The sequence below is a fragment of the Heterodontus francisci genome, chromosome 4 (assembly GCF_036365525.1).
Source record: "Heterodontus francisci isolate sHetFra1 chromosome 4, sHetFra1.hap1, whole genome shotgun sequence".
Classification (NCBI taxonomy): Eukaryota; Metazoa; Chordata; class Chondrichthyes; order Heterodontiformes; family Heterodontidae; genus Heterodontus; species Heterodontus francisci.
Window position 1 is genome coordinate 17,163,901 of NC_090374.1, and position 25,649 is coordinate 17,189,549.

The 25,649-nt window shown below is 42.8% G+C and overlaps 1 protein-coding gene across 3 annotated transcripts in view; it reads left to right on the forward strand.

Annotated features, from left to right (window-relative positions):
* cfap99 (cilia and flagella associated protein 99) overlaps nucleotides 1-18,997 on the forward strand; it is a 248,906-nt gene extending 229,909 nt beyond the window's left edge. For all 3 annotated transcript variants that reach the window (XM_068029224.1, XM_068029223.1, XM_068029225.1), the window contains one exon: nucleotides 18,709-18,997. In XM_068029224.1, the coding sequence (XP_067885325.1) occupies nucleotides 18,709-18,819 (111 nt within the window). In that variant the 3' untranslated portion in view covers nucleotides 18,820-18,997. The remainder of the gene's footprint in view (nucleotides 1-18,708) is intronic.
* The last annotated feature ends 6,652 nt before the right edge of the window (nucleotides 18,998-25,649 follow it).

The following is a 25,649-nucleotide window of genomic DNA, read 5'->3' on the forward strand; positions in this document are numbered from 1 at the left end:
TATATACAGTGCAGAGCTATCTATTTACAAGTCTTGCCTGTTGGTGTTCCAGTTACGGAGTGCATCTGGCAAGTGTTCACATGACTGCATCCTGGCACATAGCTCATTAGCATACTAAGATCCTCAAGGGACATCACTCTTAAAGGCAATCACACATCTTGTAACGCTCGAATGACTGTTTCCGTTGTCATTGTGTACAAATGTTTGACCTCAGTCCACCTTGAAAAATAGTTGATGACAATCAGGTAGGATTTTCCACTAACCATGAATCGATCCATCACCAAACGTTCCCACGGTCCGGTTGGGAATTGGGTCGAGATAAGAGGTTCCCTCTGATCCTGTCTGTGCACTGCGCATACCTGGCAATTAGAAATCATTTCTTCTATATCTCTTAATATTCCCAGCCACCACAGGGACGACTGAGCCCATGCTCTACATTTTGTTACACCCAAGTGGCCAGAGTGTATTTTCCGCAAGATGTCTACCTTGAGTGACTCTGGAATCACCAGCCTCTCGTCACATACCAGCAAATCATCCATAGTAGTCAAGTGTCTTCTGTATTTGAAGATGATTTTCATCCTTTTACCACTGGGACACTGCTGCAGCCAGCCTTGCTTGCAATATTGGTGGATATAGATGCATTCTTCATCTTGCATCCGAACATGACTAATTTCTTGGAGCTTTTGCAAAGTTACCAGCCATTGTGATGCAGTGAACTGAAAATATGACTCAATTTCATTAATAAAGTTAACATCCTGTTGTGTAGGATGGTCAGCTATAGCTCTGAACAGTTCATCTGCTGTCGTTTGTTGCTTGCCCTGTACATATACTGTTTCGTATGTGAACTTCATTAGTCTCAACTGCAATCTTTGGATTTGCAGAGACATCCTAGCGAGTTCCTTCTTATCAAGTAAGGAAACTAGGGGTTTGTCTCTCTAACAACCTTTAAGACGATAATATAATCTGAGAACTTCTCACCAGCCCACATGACTGCGAGAGCTTCTTTCTCTGACACCGTACCATATCTCAGGCTCAGACAATGCTTGTGGCGCATAATACACCAGTCTTCGACATCCATTTGGACAGAAGTAAGAAGTGGGAATTCACTAATGGCTCTCGTCTTTTACAGGTCTGCCATTATACCGTTACAACTGATAATATGTGCTAAGACGAATAGACGTTTACGAAAATTCACCCTTTTCATTAAATGTTCGGCCTTCGTCTTATGGATGATTCAAAACTGCTGTAACCCTCAGAATATGTTCTTTGATGGATTCACAGTGGACGAAGGCCCTGTAGAATGTTCGACATAGTTCTTTGGAATATTTCCGGTGCTGATGTTATACTGAATGGTAAACGATTAAAACAAAATCTTCCGAATGGTGTAATGAAGGTCGTCAATAACCTTGACTTCTTATCCAATGGAACTTGCCAAAAGCCACTATTCACGTCAAGCTTCGTGAACACGGAACTTTTGGATAACTTTGCCAAGCTTTCGTCCACTGAGGACATCAGATGAACTTCTCTTGCCACAGCCTTATTAATTTAAGTCTACAGAAATACAAAGATTACCGCTGGGTTTAGGAACTGGAACCATTCCCGAACACCACTCTGTAGGTTCAGTGACAGGAGAAATTACTCCCATCTGGGTCATCTCTTCTAGCTGATGTTGGACTTGCTTCATTAGTGAGTGTGATATCTTCCTAGGTGTGAAAATACTAGTTTAGCATCTTTTCACAAAGTAATACTGTATTCAGTCTTAGGTCTTCCTAGACCAGTCAATAATTTCGGGAAGTATTTTTGGAAGTGACTCCTGTATTCTTGTTGCTTAACTTCTTCCATTTTTCTTAAGATGAAGGTCAATACCAGCTCTTCTACTTAAGAGAAAGAATTCCTGATTCTTTAGAACATACAGTGTTTCCAATATCTGCTTTCCCTTGTACTGGAGTTTTGCCTGCAGCTTTGCCTTGACTTTCAGTTCAATTCCACCATGTAACTGAGTTTCTGTTGGTTGCAGGTAATGCATTGATAACCATGGTTCCTTTACACTTGCTCCAGTATCTAGTTTAAAATTAGTGATATGTCCGTTGACACATATATCTGCAGACCAAAATGCCTGATTAGGATCATTGATCTCAAGGAAGTTTTCTGATTTCTCTCCTGATGGAGATTGTTCAACTTCCTGAACAACTCTATGCTTGAAGACTTTTTCTTTTGAACTTTTGGGAGTAGAGATTTTACTTTGGTACATCTTCCCAAATGGCCTATTTTCTTACAATGGAAGCATTCTGCTTTGTTTACTGGACACTATTCGCACTTGTGGGTCTTTTTGGCGCCACAGCGCTGGCAGGATTTCATGGCATCTTGCACCTCTACCCCGTCCACCAAACAGTGTAACTTCTTTTCTGGTGCACCTTTTACAGCCCTCTGATTAAGGAACTGTAATGCAACTGGAGGTTTCCTGAACCAAGGTCATTCTTCACCTCTCAGGATTGCTCTGTTCTTCTTCTAGATTTCTGCTTGTCTCACCAGCTGAATGGCTTTGTCTTGGGTGAGATCTTCTTTAGGCTGTAATAAATCTGATAGGGATTCATCAGCAATAACTACTAAAATGTGGCATTTTATTAATTCTGCTTTTAGGTCTCCACATTCACATCCTTCAGCGAATCTGTAAAGATCATTAATAAAAGCATCAACTGTTTCGCCTGGTTTCTGGACCCTTCTGTTAAATCTTGCCCTTTCCAGAATCTTATTGAAATAGCTACCAAAGGCTTTTAAAACTTCATCAAATTTATCTGATGTCTCATTAACACCTTGTCTTGTAATAACAGCATCATCTAATGCCCCAGTGGAATACAGCAATGTGTTAACTTGCTGTGCTTCAGACTGGCTGTCTAATTTGGAAGCAATTCTATACTTCAAAAATCTTTTTCGCCAGAGTGACCGATTAATTTAGAGTTTGATTTGGTCCTTCCATGTGTCCCAACCTCTCTGGTATTGTGAATTTAAGATCCATAGCTTCCTATGCAGTTTACTTTGTTTTTAAAATTTTCCCTCCAGTAGTTTCCCATGCTTTTCAGCCTCAAGCTGGCTCCCACTATGGTCACCGTTTCTCCCTGTGAAATCTCGCCTCAAGAATTTGGATTTATTGCCTCATTGTTTTACACGCAGTTTTATAGTGTTTCTGCTATACTCTGTTTACTCCCTTCTCTTAGAGTATCGAGCATTTGCAGACTCTTTTTTTTTTTGCTTGATCCAGTAATGGCGCCGTCCTCAGATCCGCCCTCGCGAAGGACTTTTGGTTTTCTCAGTGCTGCCTGCCTAGTGCCGTTAAGAACAAAATTTTTACCCTCTTTACGAGTTGCTCATCAGATCCCTGATTGTTGCTTGGTTCTCCAACTCAAAGCCTGCAATTGCTGGACTGTATTTTTTTCACAAACTACCCACCTCTGTGGTGCAGCCTGAATGCCTCTACAAGCCAATTCCCCAAACTCTCCGTGCCTCCTTTATCCACGGAGCAGCTGTGGAACTTTTCACAGCCTCTTCTCAGGTCAGTCCTCTTCAAAGTAATTCTTCAAATTCTTCTTCTGTGTGTTGTAGGGTAAGAACCACCGCTAATCACCAAGTTGTATATTTGAATTGTCTGCTACCACCTTAATATACTGAATTAGTCTAGCTTAGAGAGATTATTGAGTGTTCTGTACTTTGAACATGAAATCTTTATTACATTCTAACTATGTATAACTGTATAACTTCACACCAGTCTGTGTGACTTCTCTGAAGCCACGTTGCATCTCCCTCCAGCCTCTCTCACATGTGATCTCTTACATCATCATGGTGGGAGGTATTCCTTACACTGTCTCAATCATTAACCCTTTCAGACCCTTGTACTATTCTATTCCATACCTTTGTCAAACATGGGTTAGCTTCTATATAATTCTAGCTCTCATGATTCAAGAACTTACTGTACTGATGGCCCAACTAACCTCAAGTTCTGGGTGGTTGTCACCTCCTGCAGCTAAACATTGACAAAACTGAAGCCATCTTGATTGGCTGTTGACAGCACCTACATACATCAGGCTCCAATTCTATTAACCTACCTGGTTTGCTCACTCAAGTTAAATCAGCTATGCTAAGTCTTGTTCTTCTGTTTTACCCTGAGCTAAGTGTCATACCACATCTCTGGTCTACTAGTAAGCCCATCTCTCCCCCTCCTCACCCTCAACACCCCAATGGAAGTCACTTTAGTGCTTTAGTCCCTACTCAACACCTGCACTCCTTTGTTCTGCTTTTATCACCTTGAGCCTTAATACTGCAGTGCTCTTCTGACTAGGTCCATCTTCCAAAATGATTCAGAACTCAGATGCACAAGTTCTCACCCAAGCACCAATCTTCATTAGGCTTAACTGACTCATCATTCCATATCAATTTGTAGAATCACTGAATGATACAGCATAGGAGGGGGGCATTCAGCCCATTATGCTCACGCTGGCTCTTTGGTATAGCTATCCAATTTTTCCCAATTCCATAACTCTCTTTTCTCATAGCTGTGTAAAATTTTTTGCTTCAAGCATTTATCCAATTCTCTTTTGAATGTTTCTATTGAATCTGCTTCCATCACAACTTGCTATGCAAATAAAAACCCTCCTTCTGGCGCCCTGGTTCTATTGCCAATTGCCTTATATTTGTGTCCTTTCTGCTACTGGAAACAGTTTCTCTTTATGTACCTTCTCAAAACCATTCATGATTCTGAACACATTTATCAAATCTCCTCTCAACCTTCTCTGCTCTGAGGAGAACAACCCCGGCTGATCAAGTCTCTGCATATAACAGAAGTTCCTCATCCCAGGTACTATATCAATAAAGCTCTTCTGCACCCTCTCCAAGGCCTTGACATTGTTTCCAAAATGTGTTGCCCAAAATTGAACAGAATACTCCAGCTGAGGCCTAGCCATTGTTTTATAACGATTTGAGGGACTGATGTGTCAGCCTAGTGCAGCTACAACACAGGACTACTTGCATGCCAAACAGCAAAAGCAGCATGCATTAGACAGGGCTAAGTGATCCCACAACCAACGGATCAGATCTAAGCTCTGCAGTCCTGTCCGTTAGGGCGGCACAGTGGCGCAGTGGTTAGCACCGCAGCCTCACAGCTCCAGCGACCCGGGTTCAATTCTGGGTACTGCCTGTGTGGAGTTTGCAAGTTCTCCCTGTGTCTGCGTGGGTTTCCTCCGGGTGCTCCGGTTTCCTCCCACATGCCAAAGACTTGCAGGTTGATAGGTAAATTGGCCGTTATAAATTTCCCCTAGTATAGGTAGGTGGTAGGGAAATATAGGGACAGGGGGGATGTGGTAGGAATATGGAATTAGTGTAGGATTAGTATAAATGGGTGGTTGATGGTCGGCACAGAGTCGGTGGGCCGAAGGGCCTGTTTCAGTGCTGTATCTCTAAACTAAACATGCAGTCGTGAATGGTGGTGGACAATTGAACAACTGACTGGAAGAGGTAGCTCCAGAAATATCTCCATCCTCAACAATGGGGGAGCCCAGCACATCAGTACAAAAGACAAGGCTGAAGTATTTCCATCCATCTTCAGCCAGAAGTGCTGAGTGGATGATCCATCTCAGCCTTCTCCTGAGGTCCCCAACATCACAGATGCCAGTCTTCAGCCAATCAGATTCACTCCACATGATATCAAGAAATGGCTGAAGGCACTGGATACTGCAAAGACTATGGGCGCTGACAACATTCCGGCAATAGTACTGAAGACTTGTGCTGCAGAACTAGCTGCGCCCCTAGCCAAGCTGTTCCAGTGCAGCTACATCACTAGCATCTACCTGGCAGTGTGGAAAATTGCCCACGTATGTCCTGTCCACAAAAAGCAGGACAAATTCAACCTGGCCAATTACCACCCAATCAGTGTCCTCTCAATATCAGCAAAGTGATGGAAGGGGTCATCGAGAGTGCTGTCAAGCGGCACTTGCTCAGCAATAACCTGCTCACTGATGCTCAGTTTGGGTTCCGCCAGGGCCACTCAGTCCCTGACCTCATTACAGCCTTGATCCAAACATGGACAAAAGAGCTGAACTCAAGAGGTGAGGTGAGCTGACGTCAAGGCATAATTTGACTGAGTATGACATCAAGAAGCCCTAGCAAAACTGGAGTCAATGGGAATCAGGGGGAAAACTCTCCGTTGTTTGGAGTCATACCGAGCACAAAGGAAGATGGTTGTGGTTGTTGGAGGTCAGGCATCTCAGTCCCAGGATATCACTGCAGGAGTTCTTCAGAGTAGTGTCCTAGGCCCAATCATCTTCAGCTGCTTCATCAATGACCTTCCCTCCATCATAACTTCAGAACTGGGGATGTTCACTGATGATTTCACAATGTTCAGTACCATTCGTGACTCCTCAGATACTGAAGCAGTCCATGTAGAAATGCAGCAAGACCTGGACAATATCCAGGCTTGGGCTGATAAGTGGCAAGTAACATTCGCGGCACATAAGTGCCAGGCAGTGACCATCTCCAACAAGAGAGAATCTAACTATCTCCCTTGACATTCAATGGCATTACCATTACTGAATCCCCCATCAACATCCTGGGGGTCACCATTGACCAGAAACTGAACTGGAGCAGCTACATAAATGCTGTGGCGACAAGTCCCAGAGGCTGGGAATTCTGCGGCAAGTAACTCACTTCCTGTCTCCCCAATGCCTGTCCACCATCTACAAGGCAGAAGTCAGGAGTGTGATGGAATACTCTCCACTTGCCTGGATGGGTGCAGCTCTAACAACACTCAAGAAGCTCGACACCATCCAGGACAAAGCAGCCCATTTGATTGCCACTCCATCCACCACCTTCAACATTCACTCCCTCCACCACCGACGTACAGTGGCAGCAGTGTGTATCATATACAAGATGCACTGTAGTAACTCAGGAAGGCTCCTTTGACAGCACCTTCCAAACCCGCGACCTCGACCATCTAGAAGGACAAGGGCAACAGTGCATGGGAACACCACCACCTGCAAGTTCCCCTTCAAGCCACACACCATCCTGACTTGGAACAGTATTACCATTCCCTTACTGTCACTGTGTCAAAGTCATGGAACTCCCTTCCTAACAGCAATGTTGGTGTACCTACACCTCAAGGACTGCAGCGGTTCAAGAAGGCAGCTCACCAAGGGCAATTAGCGATGGGCAATAAATGCTGGCCTAGCCAGTGATGCCCACATCCCCCGAATGTAAAAAAATTTTAGCGTAACTTGTTTGCTTTTCTTTTCTATTCCTCTATTAATAAAGCCAAAGATCCCACCTGCTTTTTAACAGTTCTCTTTCTGCCATCTTCAAAGCTTTGTGTACAATAAAGTTCCATTTCCTCATTCTTGCTTTCAGATCCTTCATGAACTTGCTCCACCTGACCCATGCCAGCTGCATGCGTCAGCCCACATCCCCTGCTTTTCCGACTTCAGTTGATAACTTGTTTCCCACTGAGAGGCCATTCTTTAAGCCAGCACCACACTGGTGTGGAATTTTCTTCCGAAATATTTACCTCGTGATTTACTTCTGTCCCTTCAAACATCTCCTTAACACTTATTTCTGACTGTGCTTTTGGTCTTCTAAATGTCATTCCTGTTCACTCTTTTTGTTTGTTAACCACTTCAGATTTTTGAGTCGAAGTGTTTCTCTTTTTGAGTTTTTATTTCTTTATCTTATTTTTCTCCCCTGCATTCCAGTACCTCCGTGCCATGAATCCTCAAAGAAAAGGCAAAACAGGTACCCTGTAATTGCCGAAACAGAGGTACAAAAATCACAAATATGGGGTGGATGGGAAGCAAACATGTTGCAGCACTGTTTACACTGTGTGTTGGTGCTGTAGCACCTCCGATACTATTGTGGCATGAAGTATTCACAGTGAGGATTGGCTTTTGCTCTTACATCTTGGTTTGTGCTTTTCTTCTGGGAGTGCTCATCTTTTCCCACCTGGATAGAGACAGAATAATTTAATCCTTTCAGCAGCACCATCTAGTGTCTGTACTTTCAAACTGTTCTATATCATCTGCAAAATATGCAAGAGTGAAACCGACAGGCAGTACTCTGTATTCTGTGCACTTCCCAAAAAAAACAAATTTTAATTTATCTCCCTTTCACCCCTCATCCTTTTCTTCACTGACCTAAAGAGGCTCCCAGTCCACCAATGCCTCAGATTTAGAGTTTGCACCCTTGTGCTTAGATCCCTTCTTCGCCTTGTCCCTCCCTAATTCTGTAATCACCCTCTACACCTCCTATACCTATGATTCTGGCCTCTTGTACATGCCTCCATCCCTTTGCACCACCATTGGTGGCCAGGCCCTTAGCGTCTGCCCTTTGAAGATCTTCCGTAAACCAACTCTTTGACCACATTTTTGCTCACTGCTTCTAATATCCCCTTTGACTCAGCATCCGTTATTTTGATTATACACCTCAATGAAGTGCCTTGAGGCATCTTTCTGTGTTAAAGGTGCCCTATAAATACAAATTGATGGTGATTCCAATCCAGAAACTCCAGCAGGAAAAGTCCCTGTGTGGTTGCTAGGTGAGAACATGGCCCAGCTTGATTGTGATTTCTCCTGAAAGGTGAGGATGCATGGGGAGGTTGGATGTATCTCAACAAGATCCTTTCTAAGCAAGCTGAGAAAGCAGGCTATTTCACCATTGAGTTATCACATTCAAACACAATCCATCCTCACTCAAAGTAGGATTGGATAGTAATCAAGAGGAGGAACCATGATTGATGTTGCACTCTTTCACCTCAGGAGACTGAGGCAGGTGTAGTACCCCAACTGCTAGCTGATCAAGCTAACTCACCAGTGGACAAGGCATCAAATCATAACCTCTGGGTCTGAATTACTTTGTATCACATTGTATGATGAATTAATCAATAAGTCATTAGGGGAGCTCCTAATTTTAACATATAAATAGCTCAAAGATGTCACCCTGGATAAAAATAATTTAAATGAGTGACTTGGTTGGTGAAATGGGTTAATATAAACTGTTCTTTCACCTCCAAGTGTCTCCTGTCTCTCCTGTCGTTAACTGTAAGACCGACATGAAATGGGTATCTCAACCCAGTTCCTAAAGGGCTTGAGCCTAATTTAATGTGGAAGTACCCCTATTTCAAAACTAAATTAGTTGTTGCAGAGTAGGATGGATAAATATTGGAAGCAGAGGAAGATGCAAGGTGATACCAAGGCTGGAGAGACCCAGGTTGTGGGATGAATTTTGGAATGCTCCAGCAACAAGCCAGCACAGACACAATGGGCAACACTTCCTTGTGTGCTGTAAGCTTCGATGATTCGACAAGTGCAAATGTCACAATGCCATGGTCAGAGATGCTCATTTGATTTTGAAATTGTTGCACAGCGCTGGGAAAAGAGAAGATTTCATCTGTATCTGACCTGGATGTAGTTAATACTGAGACTGTGGGGAGGATTTTGGGTTTTGGGTCAGAACCCCTGATGTTGGGTTTTTTAAAAATTTGTTCATGAGATGTGGGCGTCACTGGCTAAAATAGCATTTATTGCCTATCCCTAATTGCCCTTGAGAAGGTGAGCCGCCTTCTTGAACCATTATTGACTTTGTAGTAGTTTGGTACAACTGAGTGGCTTGCTAGGCCATTTCAGAGGGCATTTAAGAGTCAACCACATTGCTGTGGGTCTGGAGTCACTTGTAGGCTATTCCAGGTAATGACAGCAGATTTCATTCCCTAAAGGAAATTAATGAACCATTTGGGTTTTTGCAACAATCCACATGGCCATCATTAAACTAGCTTTTAATTCCAGATTTATTAATTGAATTCAAATTCCATCTTCTGCCATGATGGGATTCAAACCCATGTCCCCAGAGCAATACTCTGGGTCTCTGGGTTACTAGTCCAGTGACAATACCACTACTTCCCCTTTTAGGGGTAAAGTGGGAGTTCCGACCACACACTTTGTGGGAAACACACCCAGCAGTGGTTTTCCTCGAACTGGCCAATTAGTGGCCAGAGGGCACACTCACCATCCAATTAACGACGGTGGGCAGACTCACGAGCTGAAACCCTCCAGTTTGGAAGGAGCTGTAGCCAGCCTTTTCAGGTAAGAGAGAGAGAGAGAGAGCCTCCATCTTGAAACGCTCTCTCAGCAAGTTTCAAAACTTAATACATGGCCACATCGTGGAGGTGGACTGCCTCTACAAAGTGGCCTATGGTAACAGGTGTGGCCCAGCAGGTGGGGAGGGTCCAAAAGCCTGCATGGAGCGCCATCTCCCTGGTCTGATGCCAGGAGGCTGCCTCAAGGCTAATGGCCTGTTCCCGAGGCCTGGAAAATTCCAGTTGGCTGTAATATCCGGGTTACTATACTCTTTGCACTGAATAAAGATATTAGTCTGTGAGTTAAGGTAACTGAAGTTTATTTACAAACGTCTACCAGCCATGCTTCCATTACAATATTCCTCACATCAGCTTCTGTAGAATCTGAGACATCACATCCTATAATGATGCCTAAGTCTATTTACATAATCTACCAAGAAACAACCTATATCACATTATACTACATCTCTCCCCAAGTCTCTGACTTCATTCATCGGGTTAAGTAACGCTGTTGCGTTTTCATGACTCTGCCGCACCGCGTTCCCCTTTCACTTGAAGATGTTTGAGCTTTTGATTCTTTTAGTTCTTCCTCCTCACTTTCTTGTATTTATAGAGTTATACAGCACAGAAACAGGCCCTTCGGCCCACCGTGTCCATGCCGGCCATCAAGCCTATCTATTCTAATTCCATTTTCCAGCACTTGGCCCGTAGCCTTGTATGCTATGACATTTCAAGTGCTCATCTAAATACTTCTTAAATGTTGTGACGGTTCCTGCCTCCACCACCTCTTCAGGCAGTGCGTTCCAGATTCCAACCACCCTCTGGGTGAAAAAACTTTCCTCAAATCCCCTCTAAACCTCCTGCCCCTTACCTTAAATCTATGCTCCCTGGTTATTGACACCTCTGCTAAGAGAAAAAGTTTCTTCCTATCTACCCTATCTATGCCTCTCATAATTTTGTATACCTCAATCAGGTCCCCCCTCAGCCTTCTCTGCTCTAAGGAAAATCTCTTCATCGAGTCTCTGTTCATGTTGCAGCTGTACAGAACCTTAGTTAGGCCACACTTAGAATATTGCGTGCAATTCTGGTCGCCACACTACCAGAAGGACGTGGAGGCTTTGGAGAGGGTACAGAGGAGATTTACCAGGATGTTGCCTGGTCTGGAGGGCATTAGCTATGAGGAGAGGTTGGAAAAACTTGGATTCTTTTCACTGGAACGACGGAGGTGGAGGGGCGACGTGATAGAGGTTTACAAAGTTATGAGCGGCATGGACAGAGTGGATAGTCAGAAGCTTTTTCCCAGGGTGGAAGAGGCAGTTACTAGGGGACATAGGTTTAAGGAGCGATGGGCAAAGTTTAGAGGGGATGTGCAAGGCAAGTTTTTTACACAGAGGGTGGTGAGTGCCTGGAACTTGCTGCCAGGGGAGGTGGTGGAAGCAGATACGATAGCAACGTTTAAGAGACATCTTGACAAATATATGAATAGGAAGGGAATAGAGGGATATGGGCCCCGGAAGTGCAGAAGATGTTAGTTTCGGCAGGCATCAAGATTGGCGCAGGTCTGGAGGGCCGAATGGCCTGTTCCTGTACTGTACTGTTCTTTGTTCTTTGTTCATAGCTGAAATGCTGCAGCCCAGGCAACATCCAGGTGAATCTCCTCTGCACCCTCTCCAGTACAATCACATTCTTCCTTTAGTGTGGTGCCCAGAACTGTACACAGTACTCCAGCTGTGGCCTAACTAGCATTTTATACAGCTCCATCATAACCTCCCTGCTCTTATATTCTATGCCTCAGCTAATAAAGGCAAGTATCCCATATGCCTTCCTAACCACCTTATCTACCTGTTCTATTGCCTTCAGTGATCTCTGGACAAGTAAACCAAGTAAACTCTTACCCTCTGTACTTCCTAGGGTCCGACCATCCATTGTATATTCCCTTGCCTTGTTAGTCCTCCCAAAATGCATCACCTCACACTTCTCAGGATTAAATTCCATTTGTCACTACTCCGCTCATCTTACCAGCCCATCTATATCGTCTTGTAATCTAAGGTTTTCCTCCTCACTATTTACGACACCACCAATTTTCATGTCATCTGTGAACTTTCTGATCATACCTCCTATATTCATGTCTAAATCATTAATGTACACTACAAACAGCAAGGGTCCCAGCATTGATCCCTGTGGTACACCACTGGTCACAGGCTTCCAATCGCAAAAACAACCCTCGACCATCACCCTCTGCCTCCTGCCACTAAGCCAATTTTGGATCCAATTTGCCAACTATTCGATGATTCAAGGTCTCTATTTCTGTTCTCTTCTGGGTTATCTGTTGACTGCAGCATCAGCTGTTCATCAACTCTCTCTGATGACTGGTTCTCTTTCCTTTCTTCCATTTGTTTCTTCTGCGGTGCCAATCCCAATGATCTTCTTTCCTTCTCATCATCCCCTGATCAGTCTGAACAATGTATGATCATGGATATGATGATTTCTCTATCACTTCTCCAAAGTGACTCTGTTCTTTAACCCAAACTTATTCTCCAGGTTGGATGTCTGACACATTTCTCACTGTAGCGTCTATCATAATTCTTTGCTTGAATTGACTGCTCTCTCCCTCCCTCGCTTTTCCAAGTCTTCTACACTAATTTGTGGCTTTAGTGTACTTGTGTCTTCAACCTTCTTCCCATTAACAATTCACATGAGGCTAACCCATTCTGACGTGGTGTAAATCAATAGTTTAAAAGTGACAGTTGAAAATATACATTTTTCTTCAATAACATCTTCACAGTTCATACACCTCTCTCTCTGCTTCTCTGTTGGCCTGAGAATACCTCAGGTGAACTGGTGACATGAACAAATTTGTATATTTCAGTAGACTCTTTAAAATTTTCACTCAAAAATTGTCATATCATAATATCTGGAATGACACCTGTAGCAAAATTTCTCTCAAAGATTTGATCACAGCTTCTGGCCATGCAGTAGCTTAACTTTAATCGATCTCAGGTAATAGTCAACAACAATAAGGAACATCTGCCCTTTATGCTCAAAAAGATCCATTTCCTAGACGCTACCATGGTCTTGACGGAAACAAAGATGACACGAGTGGCTCTCTTGTCTCTTGTCTGGTAATTGCACATGCAGCTGAATAACCTTCCAAGATCCTTGACATCATTCTCTGCAAGATCTCAGGTGCTGATGTAATACCAAATGGTAACTTGTTGAAGCAGAATCTTTCAAATGGTGTTATAAATAAATGTCAACAATTGAGACTCTTTGTCCAAAGGTAACTGCCAAAATCCACTGTTGCTTCTAATTTCGCAAATATGGAGCTTTTCCCTGTTTTCCCAAACTTTCATCCACTGATGCCATTGTTTGGATGTCTCTCTCCACTACTTTATTAAGTTGAGTAAGGTCTACACATTCTTATGGGTCCATTTAGTTTCTTTACTGGAACCATACCAGAGCACCATCGAGTAGCTTTCATTATTGCTGATATCACTCCTTGGTTCTACATTGCTTCTATTTCTTTTTTAACCTTCTCCAGGAGTGGGTGTGGGACCTTTCTCAGTGTGAATAAACACACTGGCTCTGCCTCTTTTCTCAGTGATGTGATATTCTGTTTTCAATTTTCCCAATCCTCTAAATAGCTTTGGGAATTCAGCCCTCTTGGCTGCTTTTCTTGTCCCTTAATTACTTCTACCCTTGTAGGTCAATGCAAGCCTTCCTGCTGAGTAATGAACAACTTTGATTCTTAATATACAGCATTTTGGGAATCTCTTTATTCTTGTATCTTACAGTCATTCTCAGTTCCCCTATAACTTTCAGCTCTATGCCTCCAGGCCCATATAGCTTCTTGTTTGTTGTTCTAAAGCTTCCCTTCTTTAGCCATGGCTCCTTATCCAACAGAACAGAAACTACTGCTCCCACAAGAACACAAGAAATAGGACCAGGAGTAAACCACATGGTCCATCGAGTCTGCTCCCCCATTCAAAACTATCATGGCTGATCTTAGGATTCAACTTCACTTTCCCGCCCACTAGCCATACCCCTTGATTCCCTGAGACCAAAAATCTGTCTATTCCAGCCTTAAATGTATTCAACAATGGAACATCCACAACCCTACGGGCTAGAGAATTCCAAAGATTCACAATCCTTTGAATGAAGTAATTTCTCCTCATCTTAGTGCTATAATGGAAGCTTAGTTTAAAGAGGGGCAAGAATGGCAGCTCAACATCCCAGGATATAGAGTTTTCAGGTGGGATAGAGAGGGTGATAAAAAGGAAGGGGGTGTAGCATTATTGGTTAAGGAATCAACAGCTGTGAGGAGGGATGATATGGTAAATGAATCATCAAATGAGGCCATATGGGTTGATCTCAGAAATAAAAAAGGGACAGCCACACTACAAAGAGCCTACTATAGACCACTAAATAGTGAGAGGGAGATAGAAGAACAAATATGTAGGCAAATTTCTGAGTGCAAAAACTATAGGGCAATAATCGTTGGGGATATCAACTACCCTAATATCAACTGAGATACAAACAGTGTGAAGGGCACAAAATTCTTGAACTGCATTCAAGAGAACTTTTTTAGCCAGCATGTAACAAGGCCAACAAGAAGGAGCGCAATTCTATATTTAGTCTGCAGTAATGAAGCTGGGCAAGTGGATGATGTGGCAATGGGTGACTATTTTAGAGATAGCAACCATAATAGTTAGTTTTAGCATAATCATGGAAAAGGACAAAGATAAAACAGGAGTAAAAGTTCTAAATTGAGGGAAGGCAAACTTTACAAAACTGGGGGGTGATCTGGTGAAAGTGGACGGGATACAGCTACTTGAAGGAAAATCAGTGGCAAACCAGTGGGAGGAATTCAAAAGTGAGATTCTACAGGCATAGTGTAGGCATGTTCCCACAAAGATAAAGGGTGGTACATCCAAATCTAGAGCCCCCTGGTTATCTAGAAGGATACAGGATAAGTTAAATCAGAAAAAGAAAGCTTATGATGTTCACAAAAAACTTAATACTTTAGAAAGCCTAGAAGAGTATAGAAAGTGGAGGGGTGAAGTAAAAAAGGAAATTAGTAAGGCAAAGAGGACATGAAAAATTATTGGCAGGTACAATCAAGGAAAACCCAAAGATGTTTTATAAGTACATTAAGAACAAGTATATAGCTAAGAAAAGAGTAGGACCTATCAGCGATGTACAAAGGAACTTATGTGTGGATGCAGAAGATGTGGGCAGGGTTCTTAAGTTTTTTTGTCTCTGTCTTCACAAAGGAGAGGGATGATGCAGACATTGTAGTAAAAGAGGAGTATGAAATATTAGGTACGAAAATCATGAGAGGAAGTACTAGAGGGTCTGACATCCTTGAAAGTGGATAAATCACCAGGGCCAGACGGATTGCATTCCAGGTTGTTAAAGGAAGCCAGGAAGGAAATAGCGGATGCACTGAGGCTCATCTTCAAATTCTCACTGGATATAGGTGTGGTGCCAGAGGATTGGAGATCTGTGAATGTTATACAATTGTTTAAAAAGGGTGCGAGGGATAGGCCAACTAATTATAGGCCAGTCAGTCTGACCTCAGTGGTGGGTAAATTATTAGAATCAATTCTGAGAGACAGGATAAACTGTCACTTAGAAAGGCACAGATTAATCAGGGATAGTCAGCATGGATTTGTTAAGGGAAGGTCATGTCTTACAAAAATAAAAGCAAAATACTGCAGACGTTGGAAATCTGAAATAAAAACAAAAAGTACTGGAAATACTCAGCAGGTCTGGCAGCATCTGTGGAGAGAAGCAAAGTTAATGTTTCAGGTCTGTGACCTTTCATCAGAACTGGCAAAGGTTAGAAAAGAATTAGGTTTCAAGCAAGTGAAGGGGAGGAGGGTGGGGGTGACAGGAAACAAAGGGGAAGGTGTTTGATAGGGAAGAGGGTAGGAGAGATTAAATAAACAATCTGTTCTGGATTTCCATTGGCTTTCCACAGGGCTCAGTGTTGGGTCCCTTGCTGTTTGTGGTATCTATTAATGATTTGAACTTAAATGTGGGAGGCATGATTGGGAAATTTGCTGATGACACAAAAATTGGCTGTGTAGTTGATAGTGAAAAGGATAGTTGTAGACTCCAGAATGATATCAATGGTTTGGTTGAGTGGGCGGAAAAGCGGCAAATGGAATTCAATCCGGAGAAGCGTGAGGGAGGGCAAACAAAGCAAGGGAATACACAATAAATGAGAGGATATTGAGAAGGGTAGAAGAAGTGAGAGACCTTGGAGTACATGTCTACAGGTCCCTGAAGGTGGCAGGACAGGTAGATAGAGTGGTGCAGAAGGCATATGGAATGCATTCTTTTATTGGCCGAGGTTTAGAATACAAAAGCAGGGATGTAATGCTGGAACTGTATAAAACGTTGGTTAGGCCACAGCTGGAGTATTGCGTACAGTTCTGGTCACCACATTGCAGGAAGGACATAATTTCTCTGGAGAGAGTACAGAGGAGATTTACAAATACATTGCCAGGACTTGAAAGTTCCAGCTATGAAGAAAGATTGGATCGGCTAGGGTTGTTTTCCTTAGAACAGAGGAGGCAAAGGGGTGATTTAATTAAGGTGTACAAAATCATGAGGGCTCCAGATACAGTAGACATGAAGGACCTGTTTCCCCCAGCGGAGAGGTCAATTACCAGGTTTAAGGTGATTGATAGAAGAATTAGAGGGGACATGAGGAAAATCATTTTCACCCAGAGGGTGGTGAGTGTCTGGAATTCACTGCGAGAAACAGTGGTGGAGGCAGAAACCCTCAACTCTTTTAAAAGGACATGCACCTGAAGTGCTGTAACCTGCAAGACTACGGACCAGGTGCTGGAAGGTGGGATTAGATTGGCGGCTAGTTTTTTCAGTCAGCGCAAACACGATGGGCTGAATGGCCTCCTTCTGTGCTGTAATCTTTCTATGGTTCTCAGTCCTAAATGATCGGCCCCTTATCCTGAGACTGTGCCCCCATGTTTTAGATTCCCCGACCAGCAGATATAATCTCCCAGTGTCTTCCCTATCCAGCCCCTTTAGAATCAACCTGGCATGGACAGACTTGGAGTGGCATTCAACTATTCGACTCTGGAACACCTCACTGACCCAGAAATATCCTACCAGAACGTAACAACCTAATTATTGTATTATTCCTAAGTGTCATGCCCGCCCCAACCTGCCAAGAATGAGGCACTTATATTTCGCTACCTGAACATTGATTTTTAAACTGTTACTGGAGTAAAGAAAGAACTTGTTTTTTAAAAAAAAACACCAGACCCTTGATTGGAAAGACATTTGCATAGTAACACATAGTACTTGGAAAGGATAAAGGGCCCACTCCCTGCTCCAATTTAATCCACAATGGACTTTTGATATGAAGGCGGAGAGGCTAGCATTCCAGGTTAACTGCTAAGATGGCCGAATACACAAACAGACATGGTCAGACCAGTTTAGTCACATGAATTTGAACTTGCCACAGAGTTTTAAAACTCAGGAAAGCTGTTTGCTCCTGGACTGAGAACATCTCTCTCCTGTCTGCTCCCATCTCTTTCTCACGGACACATTGAAGACACATGAACCCCAGGAGAGCAAAGTCTCCTCCAGTGATCAAGGTTTAAGAAGAATACTGGACCCCAACGAAAAGCAAGAATTACCTACAAAAGGACTACAGTGAGTTTGAAGCAACAGTAATAAGAAACTCTTCCGATATTGCATCAAACCTCCACTTTATTTTTTCTTCTGCTCTTTTCCGTTTATATTTGCATATGCGTATCGCGTATGCATGCTAGTGTGGGGCGCGGCGTGTATCCATAGGCGTTAACCGAATTAGCGTTTAAGTTTTAATAAAATTTCACTTTTCTTCTTTAAACCTAAGAAAGCCTGTTTATGCTTATTTCTTTGCCTTATAATTTTAAAGTGGTGAACAAGGATTCACCAAGGGAGAACATGGTGTGTTAAAAAAATTAAAACCCTGTTACAATAAGACCAGGTGAAGGCTAAAAGGGACCCCTAGACACCTTTTCTCACAGGGTCGTAACACTAAGAAACAGTTGTAATCCAAAACGTTTTTTTTAATGTACGTGTGTGCCCATGAGAGTTACGAAGAATAAGAAGTTTGAAAAGAATCCTTTCACAAATAGAGTTATCTCATTATTGTTTAAGATTTAGTTTATTAATAAATAGTTAATTTTGTTGTTGTTTAAAGAAACTTAGTTTGGTATGCTTTATTCTGGGGAACAAATAGAGCGATTCATTTGGCTATTTTCCGATAGGTGAGAAACTTTACTAATATGCTGTGACCTGTGGAGTAGTTGGACTGAATTAAAAGTGCATTACTCCCGCCCTGGTCATTACAGGTGGCATGGATTTTCGCACCTGCCCACCTCCGTACCCGTCCCCATTGGGGGCAGGAGGAAGTGCGAAAATTCTGCCCTGTGTCTCCAAAATCAAAATTACTTAGTTTTAAAGGACCCCCCCCCCCCACCCCAACCATCTTGATAAAAAATTAAACCAAGTTATGCTAATCACTGATAGAAGTCACATCTTGTATATCTAATGGAATGTTTGTGTACAATTCTGTCTAGAAATCAAAGGAAGAACGTTGGTGGAAGAACCTGGAAGATAGCCGTGAAAACAAGGCCCAGCTGCTTAAACTTCGTGGTATGGCTGATAGTGTGACTCAGAAAGCATCCTAGTGTCGTACTGCTCAGTGGAGTGGAGGGGAGTGGGTGGTACATCACTACCAGCTGAGGATATTTTCCCAAAAACCACACTAAACTAAATCTACACTTTAAGTAGTAATGTTATAGTGTATTCATTGTGACAAAAACACCGTGTAGTCATGTTCCCAATAAATATTTAATTTACAAAGTAGTTGAAATCTGAATCTATTTCTGCATTTAATATGTAACAGAGAACTTACAAATACAAGATCTTGATGAAAGGTCACGGCCTCAAACGTTAACTCTGTTTCTCTCGATACAGATGCTGACCTGCTGAATATTTCCAGCATTTTCCGTTTCTATTACGGATTGAAAGTATGCATTGCGTGGAAGCAGATGGTGTGGACATACTCCTTATCCTTTTCTTTCTCTTTGTACAGATACCATTATGATCGTGTTTTTGTACTGTGACAAGCGATGGTGTCCATTAACAACATTTATTTCTATTCAATCAGTAACGTTATTTTTAATTGAATTGAAATTGCTTTCACCCGGAAGAGGCTGGCAGTATTATAATCAGTGAATCTATCCATCTGTCAACTATTTCAAAATTCATTAGTGCTATTAGCCAAATGGTTTCCTAGAATATGTACAAGATCTGATCATATGTTATATAAAGATTCTGCTTGTATGATCTGTATACCTCAAAATATTTTTGATCTTCGTTTCCAATTTAGGGACTTTTTGATTTGCATAAAAATGGTATAAACAGGAAGAAACCCTTTGTACTTTTAGCAACCACCCTGCCCCACTCAATAGAGTGAGTTGATTATTGGACAATGAGATTTTCATAGTTACAAATTTTACCAGATGACAAAATGGTTTAGCAGATAGTGTTTAAACAGCACAATAATTTTTTTGAAAAAAAAATGATGGATTTTAAACACATTGTTCACATTATTTTCAATTAATTCCTTGAATACTGAAGATACTTACCAAAATACTGAGGAAGGCAGTGGCGTAGTGGTAAGGTCACTAGACTAGTAACCCAGAGCCCCAGGCTAATGCTGTGGGGACATGGGTGCGAATCCCACCATGGCAGATGGTGGAATTTGAATTCAATTAATAGAAAAATCAGGAATTTAAAAAAAACTAGTCTAGTGGTGACTATGAAACCATTGTCGATTGTTGTAAAAACCCATCTGGTTCACTAATGTCCTTTAGGGAAGGAAATCTGCCATCCTTACCTGGTTTGGCCTACATGTGACTCCAGACCCACAGCAATGTGGTTGACTCTTAAATGCCCTCTGAAATGGCCTAGCAAGCCACTGAGTTGTAATAAACCACTACAAAGTCTATGAAAAGGAATGAAACCAGATGGACCACCCAGCATCGTCCTAGGCACCGGAAACAACCCTGTCGACCCTGAAAAGTCCTCTTTACTAACATCTGGGAGCTTGTGCCAAAATTGGGAGAGCTGTCCCACAGACTAGTCAAGCAACAGCTTGATCTCAAGAAATGGCTGAAGGCACTGGATTCTGCAAAGGCTATGGGCCCTGACAACATTCCGGCAATAGTACTGAAGACTTGTGCTGCAGAACTACTGAGCCCCTAGCCAAGCTGTTCCAGTACAGCTACAACACTGGCATCTACCCCGCAATGTGGAAAATCGCCCAGGTATATCCTGTCCACAAAAAGCAGGACAAATCCAACACGACCAATTACCACCCTATCAGTCTACTCTCGATCATCAGCAAAGTGATGGAAGGGGTCGTCAACAGTGCTATCAAATGGCATTTGAATCATAGAAAGTTTAAGGCACAAAAAGAAGCCACTTAGCCCATTGTGTCTGTGCCGGCCGAAAAATGATCCACTTATCCCACCTTCCAGCATTAGGTCCGTAGCCCTGCAGATTACAGCACCTAAGGTGCATATCCAGACTCCTTTTGAATGAGCTGAGGGTTTCTGCCTCAACTACCCTTTCAGGCAGTGAGTTCCAGACCCAGTAGGCCTTGAAAAATTGATCAAGTATTGTTCTATATCCAGCATGCTTTAAGGCAGCTAAAATAGGCGCAGAACTTGCTGAAGTAATCTTACAGACATATCACAACTTGTGGTTAAGGGTACGTGACTGTTGAACGGTGTAGACAAAGGGGAACAAATAAGTGACTGTTGAACAGTACAGATAAAGGGGAGCACATTAATGGGAACAAACAATGGGTGTTGCAAATAAGTCTGGACATCTGCTTAGGCAGCTAAACCACTAACGCTTGCTAATCAAAGATGAGCTAATGTTTGGAGCTTTATCTTAAAGACCATGCAAGACACAATCATGTGAGTCATGGGTTGAGCAATGAGCCTTGAAAGAATATTTAAGGGTTAACGCTTGAGTGTATCCTCAGCAGGAACCTAGGAACAACTCTCGAAGGCAGCACCCTGAGTCCAGAGGCTCAGTGATAAACCCTGACGAGAGACTGATCACCTTTGCGTTGGCGGGTAGTATCTTGTACAAGAAGTGAAACTTGTACTTCTTTGGTGTCTAAATAAAACTGTTGTACTAAACTTCTCCTTGCCATATGTTTGTATTCCGGTGTCTGGTGCCTGGGAGTTCGACATAATTGGAAAAGGGGTCAATCTTCCCAACCTGAGTTAAATTAGGCACAACAAGGCCCACCACCCTCTGGGTGAAAAAGTTTTTCCTCATCGCCCCTCTAACTTTTCTACCAATCACTTTAAATCTATGCCCCCTCGCAATGACCTCTCTGCTAAGGTGAATAGACCCTTCACCTCCACTCTATCCAGGCCCCTCAAAATTTTGTACATTTCAATCAAACCTCCCCTCAGCCTTCTCTGTTCCGAGGAGAACAACCCCAGCCTATCCAATCTTTCCTCATAGCTGCATTTTTCCAGTCCTGGCAACATCGTCGTAAATTTCCTCGACCCTCTCTAGTGCAATTACATCCTTTCTGTAATGAGGTGACCAGAACTGCACACAGTACTCAAGTTGTGGCCTAACCAATGAGTTATACAGTTCCAGCATAACCTCCCTGCTCTTATATTCTATACCTTGGCTAATAAAGGAAAGGATTCCATATGCCTTCTTAACCACCTTTTCGACCTGTCCTGCTACCTTCAGTGATCTGTGGACATTCACTCCAAGGTCCCTCATTTCCTCTACACTTCTCAGTTATTTTCCCATTAATCGTGTATTCCTTTGCCTTGTTTGACCTCCCCAAATGCATCACCTCACACTTCTCCAGGTTGAATTCCATTTGCCACTTTTCTGCCCATCTGACCAGACCATTAATATCTTTCTACAGCCTACAGCTATCCTACTCGTTATCTACCACACAGCCAGTCTTTGGGTTGTTTGCAAACTTGTTGATTATGCCCCCTACACTTACTTTCAAATTGTTAATATATACCACAAAAAGCAGGGCACCCAATACTGAGCCCTGCGGAACGCCACTGAAAACAGCCCTCCAGTCGCTAAATCACCCGTCAACAATTACCCTTTGTTTCATGCCCCTGAGCCAAATTTGTATCACCTTGCTGCATTTCCCTGGATCCCATAGGATTTTCTTTTTTAACCAGTCTGCCACGTGGAACCTTGTCAAAAGCTTTGCTCAGCAAAACTCTGCTCACTGACGCTCAGGTTGGGTTCCGCCAGGGCCACTCAGCTATCGACCTCATTACAGCCTTGGTCCAAATATGGACAAAGGAGCTGAACTCCACAGGTGAGGTGAGAATGACTGCCCTTGACATCAAGGCAGCATTTGACCGAGTATGGCATCAGGGAGCCCTAACAAAACTGGAGTCAATGGGAATCAGGGGGAAAACTCTCCGCTGGTTGGAGTCATACCAAGCACAAAGGAAGATGCTTGTGGTTGTTGAAGGTCAATCACTGCAGGAGTTCCTCAGGGTAGTGTCCTAGGCCCAACCATCTTCAGCTTCTTCATCAATGACTTTCCTTCAATCATAAGGTCAGAAGTGGGGATGTTCGCTGATCATAGTACAATGTTCAGCACCATTCGTGACTCCTCAGATAGAAGCAGCCCATGTCCATATGCAGCAAGACCTGGACAACATCCAGGCTTGGGCTGATAAGTGGCAAGTAACATTCGTGCCACACAAGTGCCAGGCAATGAACATCTCAAACAAGAGAGAATCTAATCTTCTCCCCTTGATTCAAAGGCATTATCATCGCTGAATTGCCCACTATAAATATCCTGGGGATTACCATTGACCAGAAACTAAACTAGACCAGCCTCATAAATGCTGGGACTAATCCAAAGTGTACCACAGCTGTTTGGAATTCACTTTGATTCCTTCATTTCTCAGCTATCTTCTGAGGTTTCAAATCTCTTGGGGATTCTCCCTCTAGCATCCGGCTAGGCAAATCCTCCAGTTCTCTTCCAACACCTCCCAAACCTAGACTTCCCAGCTAGAGCACTGGCCTGCCTCAAAACAGAAACACCCCTGGTTGCCGATGGGCTCTTTGCTTCCGGGTCCAGCAGCATCCAAAGCTTCCAACTGCCTTCTCTGTGACCAATAGCCTGTCTGAAGCGAACAGCTTCCCAAAAGCCAACTGCTTGTCTGTGTTAGCCAGCACTCAAAAAGAAACACCCAAAAGACATCACCCTCGCAACATCTATCTCCATAGCAATGTGGTACACATCGATGTCCCAGATAGCAATTTAAGCTAATTATCTCCAACTCCCAAAACATCTCTTTCATTCCTGTTACTCACATGAATAATCGATATTGCTAACAATGACAGAGTAATCTCTTCTGGACTTTCTGGTTCCAACTGCCCAACTAAACAAGCCCATCTGCTTTTTATGGCTCACACTTCTCTAACTCTGTCTCTGTCAGCACTCATGGAAACATCTTTGAACTTTAAATCTGAGGTGGTCTGCAACCTTTTGAAATTCTTACAGCTACAAATTTAACTCCCAAAACTAAAAGTGACCTCTAAAATATTAATACAAACCATGAAACAGGTGATTGTGACAAGGTGGAGAGACCAAAGCACTTTAACACCTCCAAATAAAATAATGCACCATCAGGAATTTACAAGCAGAGTGGAACTGCATGTTAATTCCCACAACCTATCTGCTACACTTTGCCTTAAAGTATTGTTACAACCAAGGTGGGAGGAGTGCACTGTGAATTCAGTTCCACTTCTCCACAGGTACAGGTCATAACATGGTCTTTAAATTTTCCACTTGTTGAAACAGTCAGTCGGATATTTTTCCACCAGAATAGAACATACTAAACCAGATTTCTAAACACTAAAATTAATACTTTATTATAAAACAAGTCATGGAACTGTGTTTTTTTACTTCTCTGTTTGAAACGGTGTGCCTTTAAGTCTCTGTTTAAAAAACAGTGTGCCTTGAAGACTGAGCACAGTGTGCCAGTAGCTGCACCTGTTCCATAGGCAACAGCAGGAGACATGCTGTGATGTAACTTTTGATGGTGTGTAAAAACCAGCTTCAACCAGTTTGAACTAGAGAGAGAGAGACACCAGCGAAGTGTGCGTGCCTTGAAGAAAGAGAATTCTCTCAGCAGAAATTCTGCAATGAGCCACAGGCTGTGTTAATTACCTAAGAAGAAGAAAAACCCTTTTGAAGAGAACAGTTGTATTGCTGGAGGTAGCAAAAATTCTTTTTCTTTACTTCCAATCTAACTTGACTGTGTTTTCTGGAATTCGCAGTAAAGTTTCGACTGAAATCTACCAATTTTAAAATCCAAATAATTGACCTGTCGTTATACTCCATGTTGAAGGAACTGTATGATGCCTGCTGCAGTTGAAGTGTTTTGAATGTCTCCTAAGTAATCACTGTTCATCAAATCCACGTGGAGACTTCGAGTGGCATCTGATTGTTCTAATCTAGACACCTCATCAACAGGATTGTAACTCACAAAGACTTATAACCCAGTTATTTATTTACTCTTAAGAAACAGCTAATTTTTTAACATCATTTTTAAAACCGGTTAACCGTTAGTTTTCGAATGTATGTGTGTGTGAATGGCAGAGTTAGAATAAATCAGAAGTTATGAGATAAATTTATGTCTAAAGACCTTACTAGTGTTAATATTTAGTTTATTAATAAATAATTAATTTGATGTCTAAAGATACTGTTTTGGTCTATTTTTATTCTGGGTGGTACTAAAGTGTTTAATTTGGCTGTTTTCCGGTGCATCTTGTAGATGGTACACTGTGCGTCGGTGGTGGAGGGAGTGAATGTTTGTGAATGGGGTTAAGTGTGAAAACTTTAATAATATGCTGCGATTTGTGCAGTAATGGGACTGGACTGACAGTGCATTGTGCCTGCCTCGGTCGTAACATTAGCAAAGAAGTAAAATATGCAGGAGTTCCTCAGGGTAGTGTCCTCGGCCCAACCATCTTCAGCTGCTTCATCAATGACCTTTCTTCAGTCATAAGGTCAGAAGTGGGGATGTTCGCTGATGATTGCACAATGCTCAGCACTATTCACGACTCCTCAGATACTGAAGCAGTCCATGTAGAAATGCAGCATGGACAATATCCAGGCTTGGATGATAAGTGGCAAGTAACATTCGTGCCACACAAGTGCCGGGCAATGACCACCTCCCCTTGACATTCAATGGCATTACGATCACTGAATCTCCCACTATCAGCATCCTAGGGATTACCATTGACCAGAAGCTGAACTGGAGTAGCCATATAAATACCGTGGCTACAAGAGCAGGTCAGAGGCTAGGAATCCTGCAGCGAGTAACTCACCTCCTGACTCCCCAAAGCCTGTCCACCATCTGCAAGGCACCATTCTCCACTTGCCTGGATAGGTGCAGCTCCAACAACACTCAAGAAGCTC